The sequence below is a fragment of the Oreochromis niloticus genome, linkage group LG4 (genome assembly GCF_001858045.2).
Source record: "Oreochromis niloticus isolate F11D_XX linkage group LG4, O_niloticus_UMD_NMBU, whole genome shotgun sequence".
NCBI classification, from domain to species: Eukaryota; Metazoa; Chordata; class Actinopteri; order Cichliformes; family Cichlidae; genus Oreochromis; species Oreochromis niloticus.
Genome location: NC_031969.2, coordinates 16,736,192 through 16,760,657, shown reverse-complemented (window position 1 = coordinate 16,760,657; position 24,466 = coordinate 16,736,192). Strand labels below are relative to the sequence as shown.

The 24,466-nt window shown below is 38.9% G+C and overlaps 3 protein-coding genes across 4 annotated transcripts; 1 reads left to right on the top strand and 2 right to left on the bottom strand.

Moving 5' to 3' along the window:
• Positions 1-7,419: 7,419 nt before the first annotated feature.
• LOC100699048 (myeloid-associated differentiation marker homolog) lies at positions 7,420-9,724 on the bottom strand. The gene has a single exon (XM_005457710.4). The coding sequence runs from the start codon at positions 9,466-9,468 to the stop codon at positions 8,605-8,607; it is 864 nt and encodes a 287-aa protein (XP_005457767.1). The 5' UTR covers positions 9,469-9,724; the 3' UTR covers positions 7,420-8,604.
• A 539-nt stretch (positions 9,725-10,263) lies between these two features.
• On the bottom strand, positions 10,264-13,463 carry LOC100698775 (myeloid-associated differentiation marker). The gene is made up of 2 exons (XM_003452846.5): positions 12,567-13,463; positions 10,264-12,180 (listed from the first exon to the last, which is right to left on the bottom strand). Exons 1-2 carry the CDS (start codon positions 12,831-12,833, stop codon positions 11,620-11,622), a joined length of 828 nt encoding a protein of 275 aa, XP_003452894.1. The 5' UTR covers positions 12,834-13,463; the 3' UTR covers positions 10,264-11,619.
• Positions 13,464-19,131: 5,668 nt separating this feature from the next.
• Positions 19,132-24,425, top strand: LOC100711136 (cell death-inducing p53-target protein 1). Of its 2 annotated transcripts, XM_005457709.4 has the most exons (6): positions 19,132-19,379; positions 19,495-19,542; positions 22,039-22,237; positions 22,458-22,499; positions 23,563-23,707; positions 23,801-24,425. In XM_005457709.4, exons 3-6 carry the CDS (start codon positions 22,054-22,056, stop codon positions 23,904-23,906), a joined length of 477 nt encoding a protein of 158 aa, XP_005457766.1. In that variant the 5' UTR covers positions 19,132-19,379; positions 19,495-19,542; positions 22,039-22,053; the 3' UTR covers positions 23,907-24,425. The 2 variants fall into 2 exon arrangements, with proteins under 2 accessions (XP_005457766.1, XP_003452856.1); XM_003452808.5 differs by having other exon boundaries at positions 19,133-19,542.
• Positions 24,426-24,466: the final 41 nt, after the last annotated feature.

The window sequence follows — 24,466 nt, the reverse complement described above, 5'->3', positions numbered from 1 at the left end:
TACAGTTGGCCATTTGTTTGTTTTTGTCCAAATGTGTGTGTGTTCAGTTATTGGTGGTTGTGGGTGTGTGTATGTTCAGTCCATGAGTTTAATGTGGGTCCAATTTCAGGAAGCAGAGTGACCTCCTATGAGCAAGGACTTTGGTGAAAGCAGGAAGGAAAAACTCCCTTTTAACAGGAAGATACCTGCAGCAGAGCCAGGCTCAGGGAGGGGCAGCCATCTCCCACAACCGGTTGGGGTGAGGGGAGGAAGACAAGATAACATTGCCTCTGTCCACGGTGCAGTGGGTTAGTAATAAAGTAGTTTTATATATGATATGAGCCAGAGCTGAAGTTTTGGGGAAGTTTGAATATTTTATGATCAAAGATAAGACCTGTTTTACTACTGCTACTACTACCAGTTTAAGCACTAAAATTTATTACTGGTTCCACTTATTAAAATAAACATCTTCCATATAGTGGACAGTGTAGTGATATTTATTCAATTCTGTAGCTCATAACATCACCTTCTTCCACTGCCTGTCAACCACTCAGGCGTCCAATCCCATATTTTTTCAAGCCTTTACAAATCGCATAGTTTGAGAGGATCTGAACACAGGTCCATGTTCCCTTTCTCATTATGCTAATAATAGCAGTGCTTAATATTCCTTCTAACAAAAGCCCCTTTATACTTTACCCTGAAGGGCAAATTAGAGGAGTTAATTAGGAAAGACTGAAAGGCTAGATTGTATTATCAAAATAAGCCAGTTTGACAATGATAATTATAACTTGTCAAGACACTAGTTTTGGATGCAACAACCAATTCCTAAAACGAGGCATGTCACTAAGCATTTAGGCATCGTTTGGCTTTTACTGGAGAGACAGTGTCAGCCCGCATTCATCTTCCCCCCTGGAGAATTGAAGGATCTACACAAAAAGGAAGCAGCTCAGAATAACCTCTGCAGAGAGGTGTGTATGTAAGAGAGAAATGTTAAATGAATGAATAAGCCATGGCTAAACTGAACTGACTCAAGTTGTTTAACAAAATACATGAGTCTGTGTTCCCCGACATTTTAAAGACCTGCACAGAAGTGTCTCCAAATCTGCTTTAAAAGAAGTAAATGACTTGCATTTGGTTTTTCTTTTATATAGAGATTATTTTTTTACACTTTAGTTGTGGTATTTGATTTACAGTCACCTGCCTTTAATTTGATGTACACATTAAACTGTTGTTTATCAAAAATATCTAATCAGCCAGTCACATTACAGCAAATCAGTACATTTAGAAATGCAGATGTGGTCAAGAAAGCCTACTGGGTTTCAAACTGAGCATCAAAATGGGGAAGAAAGGTGATTTAAGTGACTTTGAGTTTGATGTGCTGGGATTTTCTACACAACCATCTCTTGAGTTTACCGAGAAGTCTGAAAAAGAGGAAATATCCAATGAGCTGCATTTCACTGCGCAAAAAGGCCAAGTTGATGCCAGAGGTGCTCTGAGCTCATAGGAAGGCAACAATAAGTTAAGTATCTAGTTGTTATGATCAACGTATGCAGACGAGCAACTGTGAAGCATATAGGCTACAGCAGCAGAACACCACACAAGGTGCCACACCTCAAAGGTAAGGGGTTTCATGTAGGTACAACCTAGTGATGGGATTTTCGGCTCTTTTTAGTGAGCCGAGCCGAAAGAGCCGGTTCTCTAAAAAGAGCCGTCTCTTTCGGCTCCCAACCGGCTCTTCAGGTTGTTTTGTTGCTTTAATTAATTTAAATTAATTAAAGCAACAAAACAACCTTACAACAATATAAAATTATGCACAAAAGGAATTACTAATGTAAAAAAAACTGTGGTTTTATTTATATATGTTTATATATAAATATATACAGTGGCCCCTAGAGACAAAGGACGTACAAACTCCAAAACACATTCGTAGCGTTAACTGAACTTCCAAAACAGAGCTACCTAGATCACTTAAATTACACAATTGAAAGCATATGTGTATTGTTTGTGTATTTATACACAAGCACTCATATATATTCAAATAATTTAAAAAAACCCGTTAATTTACCTGTTACTACCACACACCAAATCCGGTTGTTGGTACTTGCTGGCTTGTGTAGCCACTAGGTAACAAAAGCTCAACACTGCCCCTAGCATCCTGGAGCACTTCTGTTGTGTTTTGTACGTGCTTTGGAGTTTTTATGTGCTTTGTCTCTAGGGGCCACCGTAAATATACTTTTATTTATTCACGCCACATAAAATGTAATAAATAAATCATATAATACAAAAACCAACTATTTACATTTCAACTTTTAACTATTTAAATTTTCAGCTTTTTCCTTTTAAACAAATTTAAAGTGAAACAACACAAAACACTGCAAACCACAACACAATTAACTATAAATATGAAAAAATATGAAAACAAAAAGAAGATGCCATATAGGCCTGCATGAATAAACTTTCTGAATCCTTTATCATCCGCAACTGAAAATAGTTGTGGATGATTACTATACCTTTCTAATGTGACGTTGTTGTCCCTGGCGCTCTTAGGCTACGTTCACACTGCAGGCGAAAGAGCATCAAATCCGACTTTTTCGACCCTATGCGACCCATATCCGATCATGGTATGACAGTGTGAACGGCACGAATCCGATATTTTCAAATCCGATCTGGGTCACTTTCGTATGTGGTACTGAATCCGATACATATCCGATGTTTTAGAAAGCGACTGCTGTTTGAACGGTCATGTCGCATTAAATCCGTCTTTTATGTCACTGACACAAGACAGACGCCAATTATCAGCGCCGGAGAAGCGCCCGAGAAGACATCGCAAACGCTTCCTGGCCATCCAGTGTAGATGTCAGTGAAACTGTTGGGAAGACAACGTTGGAGAAACGTGAACATTTTATTTGTACTGTATAATCTGCAGATTCTGACAGAAATCTGCAGCTATCCTTTGAAGCACCGCTCCTCTCTAAAACAGCAATAAGGATCATTATTAGGTTATTTACATTATTATGTGAATAGCAAAATAACTTAAAGCAAAAATTGGGAAACGTAAAGTCCGAAGTCTTTATATTAAGGGCCATCAGTCAAACAATACTGTTTGGTCTGGGTCTAAACAGAGCGAGTTGTGTGTGATGTCTTCTTTTGCGCATGCGGGCCGCTTTGAGTGTTCACACTAGAGCGCGTTTGCTGTCGCATTTTATTTGTAGTGTGAACAAGCAGACAAAAAAGTCGGATTTGATCAAAAAATTGGAATTGAGCATTAAGACCTGCAGTGTGAACGTAGCCTTACTCTTTCTTTCCCTCCGGCTCTGTTCCTAACTACCGCCCCTTCCCCCTCTTCCCAGCGCAAAGCACAAGGCTTGTGTGCAGAGTGAAGAGGAAAAAAAGTGCGAGAGAGAGGGTGAGAGGAAGAAAAATAAAAAACCCCACGGGGAGCCGGCTCGTGTCGTTCACTTCAAAAAGTCGGCTCTAAGAGCCGTTTGCGACCCACACATCACTAGTACAACCAACACGAGCCATCCCATGTTGCACCTATAATTCAGGTTCTTGTTGTTGGTGTAGTAGTGTGGGGGATATTAGCACACTCTGGGCCATTTAGTACCAGTTGCAGATTGTTTAAATGCCACAACTTACTTGAGTATTATTGCTGATCATGTCGATCAGCATTCCAAGCCCTTGTGGGATGTGGTGGAACAGGTGATTTTTATTATGTATGTGCAGCTGACAAATCTGCAGCAACTGTGTGATCCTATCATGCCAGTATGGCAGCTTGTTGAATCTATGACATGTGTTGTAAAGGAAAAAGGAGGTCTAACCAGGTACAAGCTGAAAGTACAACTAATAAAGTAGCAGGTGGGTGTAGTTATTATTCTCCTGTTTCAGTCTTATTAAAGCTCTATGTTTTTGTGATTTCTTTTATATTTGGTGATAATTATTAAGAAGGAGGTATACAATAATGTCTGAATTTAACTGGATAAATGAAGCAGCTTTGAAAGCAAGTTAAAGGGGACAATTGAGGTTGTGCCCATGGAAAGGTTTTGCTTTTCAGTGTTTGATGAATGTACTGCAGGTTGGTATGAAAGGAAAGGAGCACGTGTCCCCTCTAACAAAACCCTTTAAAAAGCAGAGTCAGTTGACGTTAAGATGAGTAATTCCCAACAATAAAATTCAGCCATACTATCCACATGTTATCATTAGGAAACTTTCAGGATGACTCTCTGCTTTGAGTCTGGGGTGGTCTGCACTTTCATCCCTTTCCTCTCCAGGACAGGAAGCCTCTCATCTGCTGCTCTGATGGTCTTTCCTTTCTCTTTCCTGTCAGATGCACCTACCTCTGGCACTTCTTACCTCTTTTTTCAAGGACCTATTTTGAAACACAGATCACCGTGTTTTTTTCACATCTAGTTGGGAACATAATTCAATAAATCACATAACAATTCTGTCTAGAAAGTTCAGCATGGGGACAAATGAATTTCTGTGCTATTGTCTGAAGAACACCGTGACGGCCGCATAGCAGCGATTGATCTGAATATTGCTCGGTGATGATGTGATGAAGAATATGTCTCACGCGAACACATACACACACACGGGTTTACACAAATCTGCCACAATCAAATCTACCAGCTGGGCCATGTTACTTGCACACGAATAACTGGGTTAGCATAATTTTATTGCTGACATGCTGACATAGAGTAGGCCTGGATTTTTTGCTTAAAATTAATGTACGGTCTAAACCCTGTGCGTAGATTAGTTTTCTCTGTGGCTGTACCAGTGCCTGTATTTATCACATACCATTTGGTATGTGATGTGTGGTTCAGATTGTTCTGCCTTGTTAGTCCCACAATGAAATATTCTTGCAATAGCATGCCCTACGAGATTAGCTGGACATACAGATCACCAGCTGCATTAAACATGCATGCTGTGTTAACTCACACTGCTTACTTTCAGCCTTCTTTCACAGCCAGAATCCCTGATTTTGAACAGTCACATGCACGCTCACGGACAATCAGTCGACCTCTAGCTCAAGCTGAATATACTCATCAAGCCTCCAGATGTTTTTTTTCAGTCTGACTTTTTCAAACGTGTCTCCTCAGTGCTGATACAAAGAGAACATTTCTTGTGTTGTGTAGTTGGATTTTGGCTGTGCACGTGGTAAAATGTCTGCATTTTGAATCTGCAGCTGCAGTCTCTTTGGACACACGAGACAAAAAAAATGAAGAAAGAAAAAAAAATACCTGCATGAAGATACAGCAACTGCTTTTTTTAAGCATCAATATGTGCCTTGAGCAGTCTTCAGTTCAATATTTTGGCCATAAATTTAAATGTAATTTAATTCAACTTCCATTCAGTTCACTTTGGTTGAATTTATTCATTTAGTTCTAATTCACAAAACACTGACTTTATAATGTGAGGTAAAGATCTTACAATATTAGGTCAAGATGAAGTTTATTAGGAGAACTCAAATCCCTTAGGAGCTGCATTTGGTGAAACTAGAGAAGAAGAAGAACTCAGCAAGGGACCGCCAGCAGAACCAGATACAGGGTCTGCTGTGATTGGTTACACAGTAAGGAAAAGATTAGCTGGAGAACAGCATAGAGACCAGGAACAAGAAACACACTGTAGGTGTTGGTGACAAATGTATTCATCAACAGCCAAAACTCCTTAGTAACAACTTAATAAAGCTGACAAACACAGCACTAAAAATGTTGCAAGAACTGTGTAGAATATTTATTATACCTTTGCAAACACATGGGATTTAAAGTGTTACTAAGCAGGGATGTATCCAGAAGGGGGGCATGGGATGGCACCAATCTGTCCTGAAAAATGATTAGCCCTCCCAGGCCCCGACTCCTCCCTGACTGTGTGGTTGCTTTAGGCTGTTGTGAGTTGAGGGGCAAAATGATTGCCGAAATCTCAGTCAGGGAAAATCCTCCAGTGATTTCTTTGGTTACAAGCTATTCTGCACTGACAGTTTGAATGGAAGCGACAGACCTGTGTACAAACACTGCCCAGTTACTCTCTGAGGAGGAGGAGAGAAACTATAAAAAGTTAACTTGAAAGTGGAAAAATTGCACATTTTGAAACAAGTTGCATAAACTACAGGCAAAAATGGCAGTCTACTAACAACCACACCAATCTCTCTGAGGTTTTTTGGTGCACCACCTTCTTTGCAACTGATTTGATCCAGAAACCTCCAGAAACCACAGCCAACCAATCGGGGGTGAATGCACTTGGTTCCCTAGCAACAAGCAAATGAAGCACAAACTTACCTCAGTAGCTCCAACATTAAAGAGATATAAAGACAACAAAAATAAATAATTATGATTCAATAACTTAGTGTATATGATTCTGAGTGAGTATTTTTATGTATTCACTGTGCACTTTGTGCACTATAAGGCTTCTTATTAATACTGTTTGTTCCATTTTTCAAAAGAATAATTCAGCTTAAGATTGTATTAAATTCTTTTGCATTATGTTTTTCGTGATAGTTTTGTGCTTTAATAATTAAATCTCCTTGAACAGTTGCTTTATGTTATCATCAATTCTTTGTTCTCTTCCGTATTACTTTAGTATTCCAACTAAAAGTTAGAACTAGTTAATAATTACCACTCACTCTGCTGGTATTTAATGAGCAAACACACAGGGAGAATGTGTTGGTTGATTTAACTACACTAAACATAGATGCTTTGAATAGTAAATACAGTCACAAAATACATTTTACTGCAACTCCTTCTAATAAGGAAGGCACTTTTTGGATGTGTTGTACAGTGTACTTTTTCATACCTCTTTCCCCCCCCTGAAGTGGAAGAAACTCGTGAACTGTTGATCGTGAGTTGTCCATTGTGTAATCTAAATCAAAGCACACCTTACAGAATCCAATTTACTGTCACGTCTGGCATATATAGACGATTTACTTAAATGTGGTCTTTCCTTCTGACAGACTGACATGAGAAGAAAAGCTAAATTTCCATGCTTCACTTACTCTATTTGACCCAAGCTCACTCACACAGATTGGTATACCGGGCAGCACAATACCTTTGGGATTACAGGTAAGATCTGGATGAAGCTGTTTTAAAAGAATTAACTGAGGTCCTACTTTTTGCTTCCTAGCTTTCCAGGCCTGCCCAGCACATCTCTAAAGAAGAAAGAAAGGGGGAAAAAAGAAAGAAAACACCTTCCAACAAATCCAACTTCATTTTCTTTTTTGGCTTTCCCACGTATCCCACCAAGGTCTGGAAATTTCTTGCCGTCTCACTGCTGTCTCTGCTTCATCGCCGCCTTTAGAAAAAAAAAAAAATCTTTCCCTGTAGTTCTCTCATTTCTTCCAGCCCCATCTCAGTGACAGGTCTGTTTGCCTTTCAGGGTTTATATTTTCCTGTTTGTGCTACACACAAAGGAGTTTGGTTTTATTATATATTTATCTGCAACACTGGCTTGACATTTAGGGAACAAAATGTCCTCTTTATTATATAATTCAGGTGACAAGACCCGAATAGCAGAAAGTCTGGGAACATGGAAACAGTTATTATTAACTGGATCTAAAAGATGAACATACACGTCAATGTCACACGTTGGTTTGTAGATTACTATTGTTAAAACTAGGACATGTTCATTTTTAAGTAGTTCAGCACAAACAAAATAATACTAGACTTTTGCTTTCATTTTTCTATGCATGATACTTGGTTCTACATGAAGGTAACAATATCGACCTTCACCTTTGAAGGAGATACCATTATCTAAATGTCGATCTGACTGTACTGGCATTTATATTGGCCAGTAAATGAAAATTAAAAAGTAACCAAGGGACTGGAGAAGCACCCATGCAGCACGAGTCTTCATGCCGAGAAGTTTGTCCAGCAGAGGGCATTCAGTAACTTTCTTGTTGGCAACAGGAAAGTTGCCACAAACACAACAACCAGCTGACTGGCCAGAATGTAAACAAGTATATAAACTACAAACAGCAAATGTGCAGTTATTGGCTGAAATCTGTTTACATTTATATCATCCGATATTGGACATCAGACTTTTTAAATCAGCAGATATTGGTATCGGCCTAAACAAATAACATATCAATCAGGCTTTACGCTAACACTCAAGAGTAAAGTGCATCAATAACATTTTGTTTTTGTACAGGCCTTCATTTTTTTGAAAAATAACCACCCTGTTTATTATACAATGAAATGTCACTTGTCAAACTCTTCCTTTCATCAGAAAGTTGCGACACCGTCAAGTAAAAAGATGAATGTGAACACACCCACCTTTATTTGGCATATAATTTGACTACACAATGCAGCAGAGCTATAGATGACCTCAACATTATTGCCTGTACTGTTTAATCACCTCAGGATCCAAAGTTCCACTCATTATATTGTTGTATTTGTTTTTTTTTAGATTTTATGACAGTGATACTACAGATCTAATCATTAACTGAGTATGTTTTGGTACTTTACATTTCTTTCATGCAGTTATTTGAGACAGCACTTTAGACTATAATAGACTATATTGGATTCATTTAGCAATAACAACAGCTGTATAACACAAGTTTATAAAAAATTGAAACACTTTTATAACCTTGTTCTATTAAGAGTGATGCAAACACAGAGCATGTTTTGTTTCATATTAGTCTTCACGATTCATGATGCAGAACACAAGACGTATCGAGTACATAGTGTCCAGGGTGTAAACAATAAAGTTAAAGATTGTCATGAAGGTGACCACCACCAGCTTATCCCACGGACAGAAGTGACCACAGTTAGGGGGTCTTTGTTTGTTGTTAGAGAAACTGTAGAGTGGCCAGATCACCATAGCTGTCGTGTACATCACTGCTGCCAAAATGTTATAGACAATCACCACCTTGTCGAAGGAGATCGGCAAGTAGGAGGTCAGCTGTGCGAGGGTGAGCAGGATTATGATGATGGAAAAGATAAAACACAAGGAGTACACAGCCACGCACCACTGGATTCCTGAATTACCAGTGTACTGGCTTCCATCCAGGGACACAAAGATGAGACAGGCAAAGAAGGTCTCCAGCATCTTCATTATCCCCGGCAGCGTGGAGAGGAACCCGCTGGTTTCCCCTCGAGGATAAAGGCGTGTTAAGACCACCTCACCTGCATATGCGGCGAAACAAACCCAGGAGACCACGGCAGCACCAATGGCCCGGTGGCAGGTTTTGCAGGTGAAAAAAGTGGGGTAGATGATGGAGACAATCAGGCACATAAGGCTCGCAAGCATTGCGAAGGCAGTAGTGAAGTCATCCCAGGCGAAAGGTACTTTGCTGTGGACAGTGGTGAACTCCAGGATGACAATCAGAAACGTGAAGAAGAAGCAGAAGCACCAAGTGAACATGCACCACGCCCAGTAGGAAGATGAAATAACTCCTTCTGCTCCCGCCAGGCTAAAACACATGCAAGTGAGGATGGCTGCCATTATTCGGATGATCCCCACAGGCTGGGTGAGGGATCGGACATCTACATTCACCATGTCTGGACAGGATGAGTGTCTTTGACCTAAAAATGAGAAAAAAGTCTTCTTTGGTTTTCCAAGTCAGTTTACTGTACTCAGTGTACAGCAAGTCCTTGATTTTGAAACCAGCTTAAATGATAGCAGCTAAAAATATCCATGAAGGCCGGAGCAGGTGCGTTCTTTGAAACAGAAATGCAAGTGGTGGTGCACATTCACTCAGAGCATCCTGGGCTTATCCGAGCTGTTTATGACCCCTGTTTCACGTCATTGATTGGATACTCATTGGGCGTTATCATGTTAGCCTCGCAACCCACAATGGACTCTGGTCTTTGGCACAAACCCAGCTCAGTACAGCATAGTGATGGGGTGCAGGTCATATCCTAGAAAAAAATGCCTTTTATCCTGTAGACTTGATTTATTGCTTCTGGGTAGTTTAAAGAGAGTGCTTGGGGACATTTTTATAGAATAAAAGCTATTAAATTATGTTATTGAGCTTTTAAATTTTAGTGGGGGAGCAGTGGTTCAATCCCTGGCTACTTTGGGCAAAGCACTGAAGACACTGACCTGAGTTTCCTCCATGGTGCATCCATGTGAGTGTTAGCATGAAAGCTAGAAAAGGTGCTATAGAACAAAGTGCGTGTATGAATGTGTGTGAAAGGTTGGATAAATGAGGGTTAGAATAGATAAACTGTTATATAAGTACTCTTCCATTTACTTACACATTGGAAATCATATGACTCATTTACTTAAACATTCATGACATGAATATTTAAAATGCAAAAAAACCCTTAAACAAACCACAAAACAAAGAAGCAGAGAAACGTGTACGTTTATGAGAATACAATTAAAAAGAACACACAATCATCATCACTGCACTTTAACACACATATTAATTCTGCAGATGCAGAATGTGGATGTGACCCATGTGGTCTCTTCCTCCCCAGTTCTTCCAGTTTGTAGTTTCTTCCTTTTTAAAAAAAGAAATCTCTCAGTTGTTCCCATTTTTGTATGCGGGTTGCTGTACACGATGGGTGAAAGGTTACGCTTCAACCATATATGCTAGTGGTTATCAATTTTATAACTTATACTGTGATAAGCAAACTCGGCTAACCTTGAGCAACTGCTTTTATGGTTCATACGGTTCTTTAAAACAAAACTAATATGGAAAAGTACTTATCCTGTACTTTCCCTTTAAGTAATAGATTTACGAAGGGAAATTTTAACTATGTGACACTGAGTTAAGGTTTGCTTCAACCTTAAAAACTTTAAAATATTTATAAAAATGATGTTTTATTACTGTTTGGACAAAATCCAAATATAATCCAACTGACTTTAGCGCTTTGGATTGAATAAATAAACCTGTTCTGGCAGTAAACGTCCAGTAATCCTTTTCCTGTGTAAACACAAAAGAGGAGCAGTTCGACAGCTCAGCTCATCATCAGCAGTTAAATCATTAGCACAAAACAAAGCAGCTTCTTTCTTTAACAGCTAAAGACTGCCAGGATTTAAAAAAAACCAAACAAAAAACTGTCTTAACTTTGCTCTTTTGTTCTCTTTCACTTACTCTTTGATCTCTTTCACCATGATTGAAAAATGGGAGTGGAGTTGTCATCTCGAAACCCATAGCTGTGTGTAATGCAGGATATGCACACTTGGACACACCTTTGCAAACATTCTCAAAGAGGAGTTCAGTATTTAACCATGAAACCATGAAAATGGTATTTATTTAAGATTGGCTCATCATACTTTTTTACCGAGGTGCTAAAACAACCACATGAGTATGTAGGCTTGTTCAATAACCTTCAGTAACCACAATGACTGGATTTTAGTGTTCTTTATCAGGGTGAGATTTGTAAGAAACCGAACTGAATGAGTTTCCTAATCAGTCCTTTTACAGGCTCATAAACCTGAATAAAAAAACCTGAATCAACCACAACTATTTTATGGCTTCAAAAAATGCAAAATCGTGTATAAAAAAAAAAAAAAAAAAAAAAAAAAAAAGCTGCTCTAATTAATATGAAATCTGCAGCAAAACAAAATGACATAAACCATCATAAAAATAACTATGATACAATCAATCAATCAATCAATCAATCAATCAATCAATCAATCAATCAATCAATCAATCAAAGATAAGTTCACGCTGACTTTTTGGGGTGTTTTTGCAACCTATGTTCTGCTGACGAAGAAGACGAGCTTAAACGAGTAAACTGTATCCACAATGTAAGCAATGAGGTTCAAGCAGGTCATCACAGTAATGACTATGTAAAAATCCTTGGGGCCTACAAGGTTCCTAAAGCTGTAAAATGGCCAAATGACCACAGCTGTGAAGTACATCAGCACTGCCAGCACATTGCACACCGTCAAGACTTTGTCGAAGGGTGCGGGGAAGAGAGAAAGCAGGCGGCCGATGGTAAAAATGATGACGAGGAGGGCAAAAATGAAGCAGATGGAGTAGACGGCAACACACCACTGGAGCCCCGGGAAGTTAGAGTAAAAGGTGTAGTCCAAACAGATGAAGATGATGCAGGCCACAAAGGCCTCTAAAACCTTGAGGAGGCCTGGGATTGTGGAAAGGAATCCACTGATCTCACCAGGTTTGGCCCGGGTTAGCCCCACCTCAACGGCGTAGAGGACGAAGGCCAAGCAGGTGGTGACAGTGGCACCGATACTTCTGCCGCAGCTAGAGCAGACGTAGAACTTGGGATAGATAACAGCTGCTGTGAACATCTGTGTGGAAGAAAGGGTGGAATTTTTTTAAGATACTCAGAGTTCATTTTGACTGATTTCTTGTGTTTCACTCAGTTTAGCTACAACTTATTTTTCATGAAGTAGTTTAATTGTACTTAAAGTAGTATGAACCTTATGAAACCTTTCACTTTAACTTCATTATCAGTACCATATAGGCTAATAAATCAACAGTCCTTTGTGATATTTCTCAAACCACAAATCATATGAGCTTAAAACACTTTTGCCTTCATTTATTTTGTTTAGAAAAGTCTCAGTGGCAGTGATCATGAAGAAAGCTGGCTAGTCTTTTATACAACCTGCAGCAATAGCTATAGCAATAACAGACAAATGACATTAGAGTTTAAAAAATTAAAAATGACACATACCATCAGGGTAGCCAGCATTGCAAATGCGGCAGTGAAGTCATCCCAGGAGATGGGCAGCTTTGTGTTTAGAGTTGTCAGTTCCAGGAGGAGCACGAGGAAGGTGATGCAGAAGCAGAAACACCAGCTGAACATGCACCAGACCCAGAAGGACTGAGAAGTGTGGCCCACTGATGCCACCAGGCTGAAGGAGATGCAGGTTAAGACCACTTCCAGCATCCTTAAAATGCCCACCGGTGCTGTGAGTGTCTTGAAGTCCACCGTAACCATGCTGACTGTAAGCCGTTAGATTATTGCTGGATCTGTCGTTAATTTAGCACCTCTTCTATTTTTCTCACTTCAAAAATATTATGCTATGCTAGAAGCTGTTTGATTTCTGTCTCAGCAGAAATGCTGTCAAATGTAACTGAAGGTATGTGGAAACTGCGGCCGCTCCCTCGTTGCCTCCCATCCAAAGCTGCAGAAATGTATGACATTCATATTTGCTTATCACTGTAGAAGGGTTGGTTTATTGACTAAGCTGTTAGGTATAACAGGAACTACACCTGCTGACACAGGACCCAGACTTCTCTATTCACCCTATTGCTCATCCATTACGAATTCTAAATTAGTGGCATGTCCAGCCCTTAACAGCTTAAATCTGTTAATATGTTACAAGAAGCTGAGGAAATGGTCCTTAGCAACATGGTATATTGTTTTATCTACAGATGTAAAGTAAGATTATTTCGAAGAAATATGAATGAGTTGCTTGATATTGTGAAAAAAATACTTCTGTTTATCTGAATAATTTAAAAAAAGATCCGAGTTACTGCAAAGAAAACCAACATTCAAGATTTACAGCAAGTGCAGCAAGTAACTGTCAGCTGCTGACACAAACAAGCACCTTTGGCAATTCTTGCACAATTGTTAGTGCACGACACAAACCTTATTTTTGTGCAACTTATACAAATTATTTAACCTTTTAATATGGACAGTACTTATAGCCTGTGGATGGAGTCAGTGTTCAGTAATGTTGTTTATCGGTCAGTGAAGTCCCATCTTGAAGCCTTGAGTTTTGCATCGGCATCTAAGGGTTTGGAAACAGAATGTTATGAATAATGTGTACTAAAATCAGGAACAGAGGGACAGCGCACTACAGTACAAAAAAATCCACCCCCCATAACACATGCAAGTCATTATCTAACAACACTAAACAGGACCATAAGTCACTGAACAAACATCATGCTGCACCAGAAAAAGAACTGCAAGTAGAGACTGAGACCTCTTTCTACAATTGTAAGATAAATAACCCTTTAATGCCAAGTGCCCCCACCACCACCCGAAAAACTTAAATAAATTGCACAAAGCTTTTTAAAGCAATAAATTGCATTAACTTCTGGATGTAGCAAATATAATACATGTTAAAACTCATATATGCAAATTAATATTTAATTTCCCAATTTAAAACAAGTGGCTAGTCAAGAAAATATTAATTAAAAGAAAAAGAACTTCCTGTCAATTCAAGTTTTACAGGGTTAAAGTTTAGACCGTTTAAATAGGGTTCATGAAGTGAGCTTCAACACAGTCAAACTTATTTCTATAACCAACACAGTCACCCCCTGTTGGCACTGAGAAAGAGCTTAAGCCAATTTCACATTAGCTTCATTTTTCAGAGCCAGAGAAAACATCCATCTTTATATACAGTCTATGGGTAAAACAGTGGAGAGTTAACTAAAACCTCAGTTACTTAACTGATAACAAAAATGTTAGAAGCTGATGTTGCTTATTTTGATTATTTTTGTGCTTTTGAATTCATTCGTGCTGCTTATGTAGCTCACAAACAACTCAGTTTTCAGTAGAAATTAAGAGGGTAAATAGCAGCCAGGTGTGGATAATTAGATGCCTGTATTATCTGATCTTCAGATAGAGCACCTCTAGAAAAGCAGAAATTTTGTTGCTAGTCTGGAGCAATGCCATATCACAGACTTCTCTGGACTAAATAGATATGGAAGGGTTTCCAGCGAAAAGCCTCTTTTCTCTAAAAACAACATGGCAGCTCAGATTAAGTCTGTAAAGTTGCAAATGAACAAACCATAAAGCTTCTGGTACAATGTCCTTTGGACAGATGTGACCAAAGTGGAGATGTAAAGCCATGCACAGCGAAACATTTGGCAAAAACCAAACACAGCATACCAGCACTACAGCAACTCCTCATACCAGCTGTTAGGCAGGGTGGTGGAGCGGTCATGATTTTGGCTTGTTTTGTGGCTAAAGAACCCGGGCAGTTTGCATTCATTGAGTTGTGAGGTCATCTACCAACAGTTAAAACTTGCCCATAATGCAACAGGGCAATGAACACAAGCACAGCAGCAAATCTACAACAAAATGTCTAAAAAAGGAAAGAATCAAGGTTCTGCAATGGTTGAGTCAAAGACCAGACCTCATCCTCACTGAAATGCTGCGGTGGGACCTTAAGTGAGCCGTGGATTAAGGAATGCCTGCAAAATTCAACAAAGTTGTAACGAAGAGAGGGCAAAGTTCCACCATGATGCAGGACACTGATTAGTCACTGAGAAGTTATATGACTTCAAGTCATGAATTCATACTGAAAGTGACTTCAATTTATTGCTGCTAAAGGTTGTTTTACAAGCTACTGATTCATGGGGAGCTCAGGACTGCATGGATTGTAGATGAAAGATTTTATGGCCAACTTTTGTGTTGAAATAGTGCAGGATTGGCACACAGCACAGAGCTACTATTTTAACTCTGACTCATCCCTTAAATATTTGTTCTGAATACTACATAAAACCATCGATTCAGTTCTCACCTCTCCCCTATAATAATCTCTTACAACAACTATACTTTATAACTAAGGTTACAGACTCTTTCACTTTACATGGGACAGTGCAGTTTTATGACTTTACCCCCCACTGCTCATCCTGAGACACTGCTCCGTATTTTTATTGGCTCTAGTTTACAAAAGTCAACACATAAGACTCTCACAAGAAATGTGTGGCTGAAAGAGAGATCCCTACTGATGACAGAACAGAACAGAGGCTACAACAACAGCTAATAGTTATATCAGATACTGGGGTACACATTTAAAACAAATATCACATAACAACACAAAATAACAAACTTTAGCTTCGATTTCTGAGTTAAACAAGTGGTGTGTAAACTGGTCCTTCACATGATTGATACCAAACTTATAACTTACACACTTCATTTGTTTATTCTTATCCCAGTTATGTGAAAAGACGACCTCTTACTCTTGTAATGCGCACCAGTCAGAGTCCTGGCCCCACAATAAGCATCTTAGCAATGGGAGAAATGTTGAATACAGTAAACTGACATTTAATGTTTCAAAGTTTATTCCTCTAAAAGTAGAGGAAATAGACCAATAGCAAACTATTTGAAATAAATATAAATATATAATAATATGGAATTGTGCTGATAAGAGAGACTATCCAGGCATGGCCACTTTAGCCCCAACAGGAAAGATAACTTGACTTATTTGTCTTTATCAGGTCACATTCCCTGAAACTTGCATATGCAGTAGTACAAGCTACTGTGAATGCTGATTAAACTGAGACCTGAACTTGGCCTACATCCTTAAACCATCGGTCTTTCCAATGCACAGCTGGAGTACTTTAGTGACAGCAAAAAAAGTGTGATTGTTTAAAAATGGATGTGGGAGCAACCCTGTGACTTGAGTGCGTTTATCATTATTCTCAATTTCAAAAAAATTCCCCTCAAAACTAGAAATCTGAATCACAAAAACGTAGCGGAACTAAAGACGACATCTGTAAAAAATGACACATACCCACCCAAATACATTACCACAAATCAACCGTCTCTCTTACACGGTTAGCCTACACAGACTGCAGGAAGTTTCAGTCTGAGATGACAGCTCACAGCATGACAATAGAATGAAAACCAATGAAAACGAAGGCCAAACATGGAGCAACAAGAATGATCGCTGGGTCAAGTTAGGTCGCAGCATTCCCACTATTCACCACTTATCGTTGAAAAGCACCCAGGGGTACGGTCATAGGCCACAAAGTGCTCAAATGTTCTCGAAATGGAAAAAGACACAAATCACTGGGGATTTCGTTTGTTTCTAGAGATGGTGGAGGAAACAATATCAAGCTCTGTGAAACTGTGTCAGTGTGGCTTTCGAAAAATGTGCAGCTTAAACCAATCACTGCCAGCCATGTACCAAGAGCAGGCAAATAAACCCCAACACCCACCCAGCATGTGTTTGTATTAGACGTGTGAGTGAGGGGAAGGAAGAGGAACCACGAGCTGATTTGTTCTTAGAACAGAAACAAACACTTATGCTTGCTGGCCATGAGTCCCATGGCTGGGCCTGAGTTCTGAGGTCACAAACGTGGACACAAATCTGTGCAAACGTTCCCTGGGAGTTGCCTTCTGCCCTGCTCTGCTGTTGATGGATGCTGTAATCCTAAATTAACCTTGGTGTCAAGAGTGTTTGCAAGATGTCTGAATATATACTTAAGTAAAGGAACACCACACTATTTTTCTAATTTTGTTTTGACATATTTTCCTTTACTGTTTTTTGTATGTATGAAAGTAATTGATCTTACTTTGTTTAAAACTAGAGCAACTTCCATTTGTGGTTCAATTTGATGACTAAACTTTTCCAACACTGTTTTATGATCTGTACACTATAATGTTTTGATAGAGCTCTTATCTGTATTTTCCTGGGCAGACTTAATCAGTGTTGTGAGAATATGCACTGAATGAAGTAATGTAGTGGTTTGTGCATTCACCTTCACAAGAAAAAGATCACTGATTTAACCCCAGGGGGAGACATAAATACCTTCCACGTTGCATCTGATGAAAAAAAAAAAATTGCATTTAGTGAATAGGTTCACTGCAAGACTTCCTGTGTGATTATGACAGACACTATGAATCAGTTGTTGCAACATGGGTGGAAGTTAAAGGGGTTAAATTCACTTTTCCCTCGGAATAATATATACCATGCCCTAACTTTCAGAAAGTAAATTAAAATAAAATAAAATAAAACAAGGCATTAGTTTTTGTCTTTATTTTTAATCAAAAACAAGCTGCAGCTACTTGTCCAGTATAAAAATGTGAAACACTTGCCACATTCAGACCCGTAGTGCTAGATTAGAGTGTCCTATACATGTCTGGCTCCTCTCACTCCTTTTCTGTTGCAAAAGAAAACCAATATTACTCTCTAGTCTGCGTGGGCACAGACATAGAGAGCCCAAAGACATCCTTAATGGGTTAACTATTGTAAATGTGAATGTGAGCTTGAAAGCTTGGCTGTCTCTATGTGTTAGCCCTGTAACAGACTGGTGCCCTGTGCAGACTCCACCCAGCCTTTTACTCTCCAACAGCAAGCATAGGCTCCAGCTCACCTGTGGCCCTGAGTAATGAAGGAAATGGATGGATGGACTTCAAGATTAGCATATAATACAGTTTACAGTATGCAAACTTTTGTTTAAGGTTAATGAGAATCATTCTTCTGCTTAAAGCAAACTACTGTTTTGTTTGATGGCAGGAAACATGAACATTTCCTATATTAAAGCCTGATATCCCACTAGTTTTAAGCCTGGAATTGATTCCGAAGAAATACCGATCTATGTTGCAATTACTGGATGCTTGAGATACTCTTTGTGTGCTGGCGCACTCTCCAGTCTGAATGATGCTTGAACTGCTCCCAAAGTTTAGAGGAAAGAAAAAACACTGTTGTAACACTGGAATTATGCTGACCTCTAGTGGTCATAAATTGAAAGCAGACACTGGAAGTCTGGCTCTGAGTTCAGGCCAGCACCTCCCATGTCCAGCTGCATTCATACATGGACACTGCAGTCCAATTCCAGAAGTGATGAGTAATGTTATTGTAACAGTCCCGTGAACCTCTCAGTGTCCTTTCCTGAATATCGCAAGACCTCGGTGTGTCAAAGTCATGTGTTGAGAGGGTAAATGGAAGCAAACACAAAGATGTGGAAGTAAATGTACGACACTGAAATGGTCATGCAGGAAATGAGAAACAAATATTCATGTAAAAGCACGTAGCACCTGAGAGGAAAGTGGAACAGGATCATTTTCAGTCCTTCCCAACAAACCAGAGATGAGATCCAGTTGCAATAAAATAAAGAAGACATTCAAAACATTTTCTAAATGTGTGATTTACTTATTTATAGCACATTATTAGCACATTCAAACTGTTTTGGAAGATTAAGAAATTCCCTTCTCTCATTCTGCTTCTAAAGAGCAAGGCTGGATATGTAAGAAAATATGGTCACATAAGTTTTCATTTACTGAGCAGACTGAGGAAGTCAAAACCACAGGAAACCACAGATGTACGCAAAAAAAAAAGAGAGAAAACAAAAGCTGTACAATGCATAGATTGGCTTACACAACAAAAGTCTCAAAAAATAGCAAAACAAAAACGGTACACATGAAAAGAAATCTTGTTTCTTGATCCCCTGTTGTTAAGTGGGATGATTCATGCTGTTATCGGACTCTGTGCGTGCATAGTTTTTTTAAACACGTAGGCAGGGCTGTAGACACCGACTAAAACTGATAAGAAAAATTTTGGTAAACAAGGAAGACTTTATTCTCAGCAGCGGCACACGCTCTTCCTGTCTTTTTATATTTGTGCTCATATGTCTTATGGCTGTGCTTTTATGGGTCGTTTAAACAATAACTGAGCCAACAGGGTAGTGCTTTTCTTCATTTTTTTTCTTCTGACACACCCAGTTACACATGAGGGGAGGGGGCAGCGAACAGGGAAACAGAGAGTGAAGACTAACACATCCACAGCTCAAAAGCCTTCCAAAGGTGACAGAGGAAATACGCTTCTTCTTTGTTTTTTTTACAAAATTTTGTAGCAGCCGTGTCTATCGGTACTCTGTATGGACCTTCCTGTTGTGGTTTTACTGTGTTTCCCCTTCAGGCACTGACAGAGAGCTCCAGGAGAAAGCTTTTTTTGGTGAGATAAGAGGTAAGTTAATGTTGTTTTACATTTATAGTCACATGAGGATGAGGTTTCTTCCTGGTTCATAGTTAGACTGCCTGTTTTTTATATATTTTTTAGACGGTAATGGACAGAAATGGGGAAAAAAAAGGTATTTCTTTTGTTGTTATGCTTCCTAGCTTCATCAACACTAACCCTTATTTAGAAAGAACATTCAAACAAAACAGGATGAGGCGCACAGGGTGTGCTCGGGGGAATGACAGTGCCTCATTAGTGTATGTGGCTCGTAGCTCTCTGTAATTGATTTAAGATGGATTTAGAGCAGGATACAGAAAGGCTTGCTTGGACTGACTGGGCCTCTTTCCTACCACACTGACCAGCCCACGGTACACAATGTAGGCTCTGTATTATAAAAAGAGACTAAGACCAGCAATCTGTAGTCAATGTACAACAGGACTCAAACTGAGTAAAGTGCATTCAAACCGGATTTCTATTGCATCATTGCTCACAAGCTAAGTAAATATGTTACACAGTAGCATAGCTTCCCTATTGTTACTTTCCTGTTTGGTACTTCAGTTGATTTCAGCTCTATGTAACAGTCATTTTGTGGATTAAGCTTTATTTTTATAAAATACAAAACACTGATAAAGTTAAAACCACAAAAAACAAAAAACAACATAAAACACACCAACTATATGAGCAACCCGTCTTAGTTCAGTTTTTTTCATAGTATTTTATACAAAATTGTAACATTCAGGAAGAACGTTTTTGGAGGCATTTTACTTGAACCCTTGAAAAACACTCAGTAAATATTACTTTTTTATCATTAAGGTTTTTACTTATGTTGGAGGGAGTATTTCTTTGTTATTAGTACTTCAGATGACTGCGCTATATATGCTATGGAAAGGTACCCACCTTTACCCACTTCCTGATTTCTTATTTTTTTTGCATATTTGTCACATTTACATGTTTCAAATCATTAAACACATTTTAATATTAGACAGATATAACTTTTACAATAATGATTTTGTTTATAAAGGGAATAAAGTTCTCCAAAACTACCTGTACCTGTATGAATAAGCTGTCTGATGATGTGAAATTGGCTAAAAACCCTCAAAAAGCAACACATCATGCCATGCAACAGCTATGAAACAGTCATCTTTCATTCTGGGTTACAAAGCTATTTCTAAGGCCTTTGGAGCCTTTTTCCACAAACGGAAAAATTCACTTTGCCAAGAAACATGCTGATGATCCTCGAGACTTATGGGAAATGTCATATTTCACACCAAGAGTCAAACATGGTGGTGGTAGTGTGGTGGTGGTCTAAGGCTGCTTTTCTGCTTCAGGTTGACTTGCTGTAATTGATGGAAACATGAATTCTGCTCTCTACTAGAAAATCCTAAAGGAGAATTTCCAGGTCAGCTCGTGCCCTGAAGCTCAAGGCAATAAAGATTATTGCCCAGTCTAGTCAAAGTCCAGACTTAAATCCAGTTGAGATGCTTTGGTGTGGCCTTAAACAGGCTATTCATTTTAGAAACCCTCCAATGAGGCTAAATTAAAACAATTGTGCTAAGAAGAGTTGGCCAAAATTTCTCCACAGTGCTGTGAAAGACTCATTTCCGGTTATCTCAAATGCTTGATTGCAGTTCCTGCTGCCAAGGGTGGCACAACCAGTTGTTAGGTTTATGGGGCAGTTACTTTTCACACACAACCACGTAGGTTTCCATTTACTTAATAGATGAAACCATCTTTTCTTTTTCTTTAACTGAGGTCATTTTCAGGAGTTACTATGTCAATTGTCAACCCAACTTCCCAGTTTTCATTCACTTTCACTACTCTGTGTTACTGGTTGACCTACTTCCTCATTGTATACCCAGTCTGAACTTACTGCACAGCACCAGACACATTATTTGGCAGCTAAAGAATCAAACCAAAGCCAACGCTGGACACACATTAATCAGGCATACATTTAAGGTAAATATTTATAATATAAACTACAGAAAAACTACAACAAACCCCCAAAAGAGTGTGAATCTTGGATTTCTGTTTACGTATCTAAGCCACTGCCAATGTGTTGAGTTGAATTCTTGTGGTTACAGATTGGAGGACCTCTGAACATAGTTTTTGTGCTACACTGGGTAACCTGTGCAGTATTTCATTTGTGCCACTTTTAATGAGATCAGTATCTGAGCAATAGTCAGATACTAACCTCATAAACCATTAGAAGGATATCAGTCACTGGAAATATTTATGTGATGCTGTGGTTAGCTTTTAAAAAGCTTTAGCTCACACCTACATCTGCTAATGTTTCCTCTGAAACCATATACCGGTAACTGGTTGTCACACACACCTTTGCACAAACAAATGCAATGAATATTTTGCCTCCTATTTGCATTGGACAAAGCAAATTAAAAGTTGCCTGTAACTCATTGAAAGTGACACAAATCTCAAATACTGTGTTACAGTGCCAGAAAACTTAGATCAACACGTCTTAAGTTTTTATTTGCACTTATTCAATTTCAGTTTACATTTCTGAAGATGGAAAAAGGATATCCACCACAGGAGTCAGCTCCACCTTACCCCGGCCCACCCTTGGACTATGGACAAGGAATGCCTCAGCCAGGGATGTATCCTCAACCAGGGACATACCCTCAACCAGGGACGTACCCTCAGCCAGGGATGTACCCTCAGCCAGCACCTTCCCCTCCAGGATATCAGCCAGGTCTGTGTCTGCGCTCACAACTTAGATTCCTGCTTTTTATAGCAAAATATTCTAATACGCCTTTGTTGTTATGTGTTTGCTTATATACACAAATGAAAGAGATTAAAGATTAAAGAGATAAATTATAGAGTGACAGTTCTCTTCAAACAGTATACTAAAGTACTTATTTACGTATGTATATTCGTTCCTGTTGTGATGACTTGCGTACTTTGTTTAACAGGCGGTGTTTTTGCTCCTGTACCGGCTGCACCTGTCACAACAGGTGAGGCAACCTGATCCTGTAAAGTACACCTACGTGTCTTTGTATCATTTCTCAGAACTCTTGCATGCAAATATGGGAAAATAAAAACATTAAAAGGTTAAAGTGTAACTTCTCACAGCTGTTAAAAAGCTGTTAAAAAAATGAATGTGCATCTGCTCCAGTGTGTAAAGTGAACAGAGCTGCCTCTGTAGACACTGGCTGAAATTCTTGGTCTCATTTCAAACTGATCTGAAGAATAGGCTTGTTTGTAGCCTCTCTACAGGGGAAAAAAAAAACAATTGTTCAGAGTTCACCCCATGTGCAGCCACATCCTGAGTCCTGCCTTTTGAAAAAGATGCATAAGAATTCACTCCAAAGCCACATTTGTGTGTTAAACACATGTAAAACATTAACCATGTCACAGTTATACAGTTATATACTACTACTAATACTAGTAGTCTTCTACTTCTAGACTATATTACTAGTCTATGCTATGCTGGACATCTGCTACTAGAAACCTTGGTGCTTGGATGGCTCATTACTTTAAAATACAAGACAACAGTCAGGCTTTGTTATAAAAAAAAAAGACCTTTTTTCACCCACAACTTACTACTGCAACCACTACTGCTTGCTACTGGCACCCTCCAGTGGTGATGTCGAGTCTTAGCTGTTGATACAAGGGAAGGATGGGGAACACATTTCCCACTGACTTAAGTAATGCAAGTGAAGGGTCACACACTTGATGAATGATTTGAACCCACATTGGGTTTGGTTATAGTTAAGTAATAGTAGCAGTATGGGCCAGCAGCAGGAAGTTGGCTTGAGATTAATCAATATAAGGTGGCTCCTTATGGAAGTTTTGAGGGTTGTTTGGTTTTCCTTTGCAGGCTGGTTCTGGTCATCAACCTGCATCTTGCAAATGTCTGTTGCAAGATGCACAATCATGAGATCCTCACTGCCAGCTTGATAGTAGTTTAAAGCCACTCTATGAAGCTCTACAAAGTGCTTTGAATTTAAAAATGGAAACATAAGTTAATGGGAATAAACACCTTTGTTTTGTGTTTTACACATTTCTGTTCCTCAGTGACTAACATTGTAGTAACACCGAGGCTACAGGATGTTCCTGGACAAACTGTGTGTCCTCACTGCCACCAGGCAGTGATCACCAGGACACAACACACACCGGGCCTGCTGACGTGGGCTATTTGTGGAGGCCTCGCCTTCTTTGGGTAAATACAACCATTTAGTTAGAGGATTTTCAAACTAAAGCTCTAAAAGTGCATTACAATTACAACATTACAACTGCTTGTTTCCACCTACAGGTGTTTTCTTTGCTGCTGTATCCCATTCTGCATTGATTCGTGTCAAGATGTGGAGCACCACTGTTCATCCTGTGGCAGAGTCATCTACGTTTATAAGCGAATGTGAATCATTTGATGGCTCTTACCCACTTGACTATGACAGAAATCAATGGAAGATTTTTAAATCAAGAGATTCAAGCCAAACGACGTACCAATAAATACTTTTTTCAGCTGCATGTTGTACTTATGAGTTTTTCTCCTTTGCTCAGATGTGAATCTGGGAGGTTGCTTACGCTGTAATTCAGTACTTAGACATTATATTATTTTGAGATAAATAATCATTCTGTTTATACACCAGATAAATTTGCAATATTACAAATACAAAAATTAAATCTGTAAATACTAATAGATTATATTTTTTTCATAACCTTCTTTGTATATTTTTGTCACATAATTTTATGCCACTGATTACACGATATTTTATATGTATCATCTTTATTGTTTATTTTCTGTTAGTATACCTAGTTTTGTATTGCAATACTTGTAATGCACTTTGAATTATTTAGACACCTAAACTCTTAAACTTATTTCCAAATTATTTCTGTGTAACCAGCAAAACTCGGACAATAAAGACATATGCGTGGAATATTGTTATGTGGCAATTAATTACAAGGATAAATGAGTGTG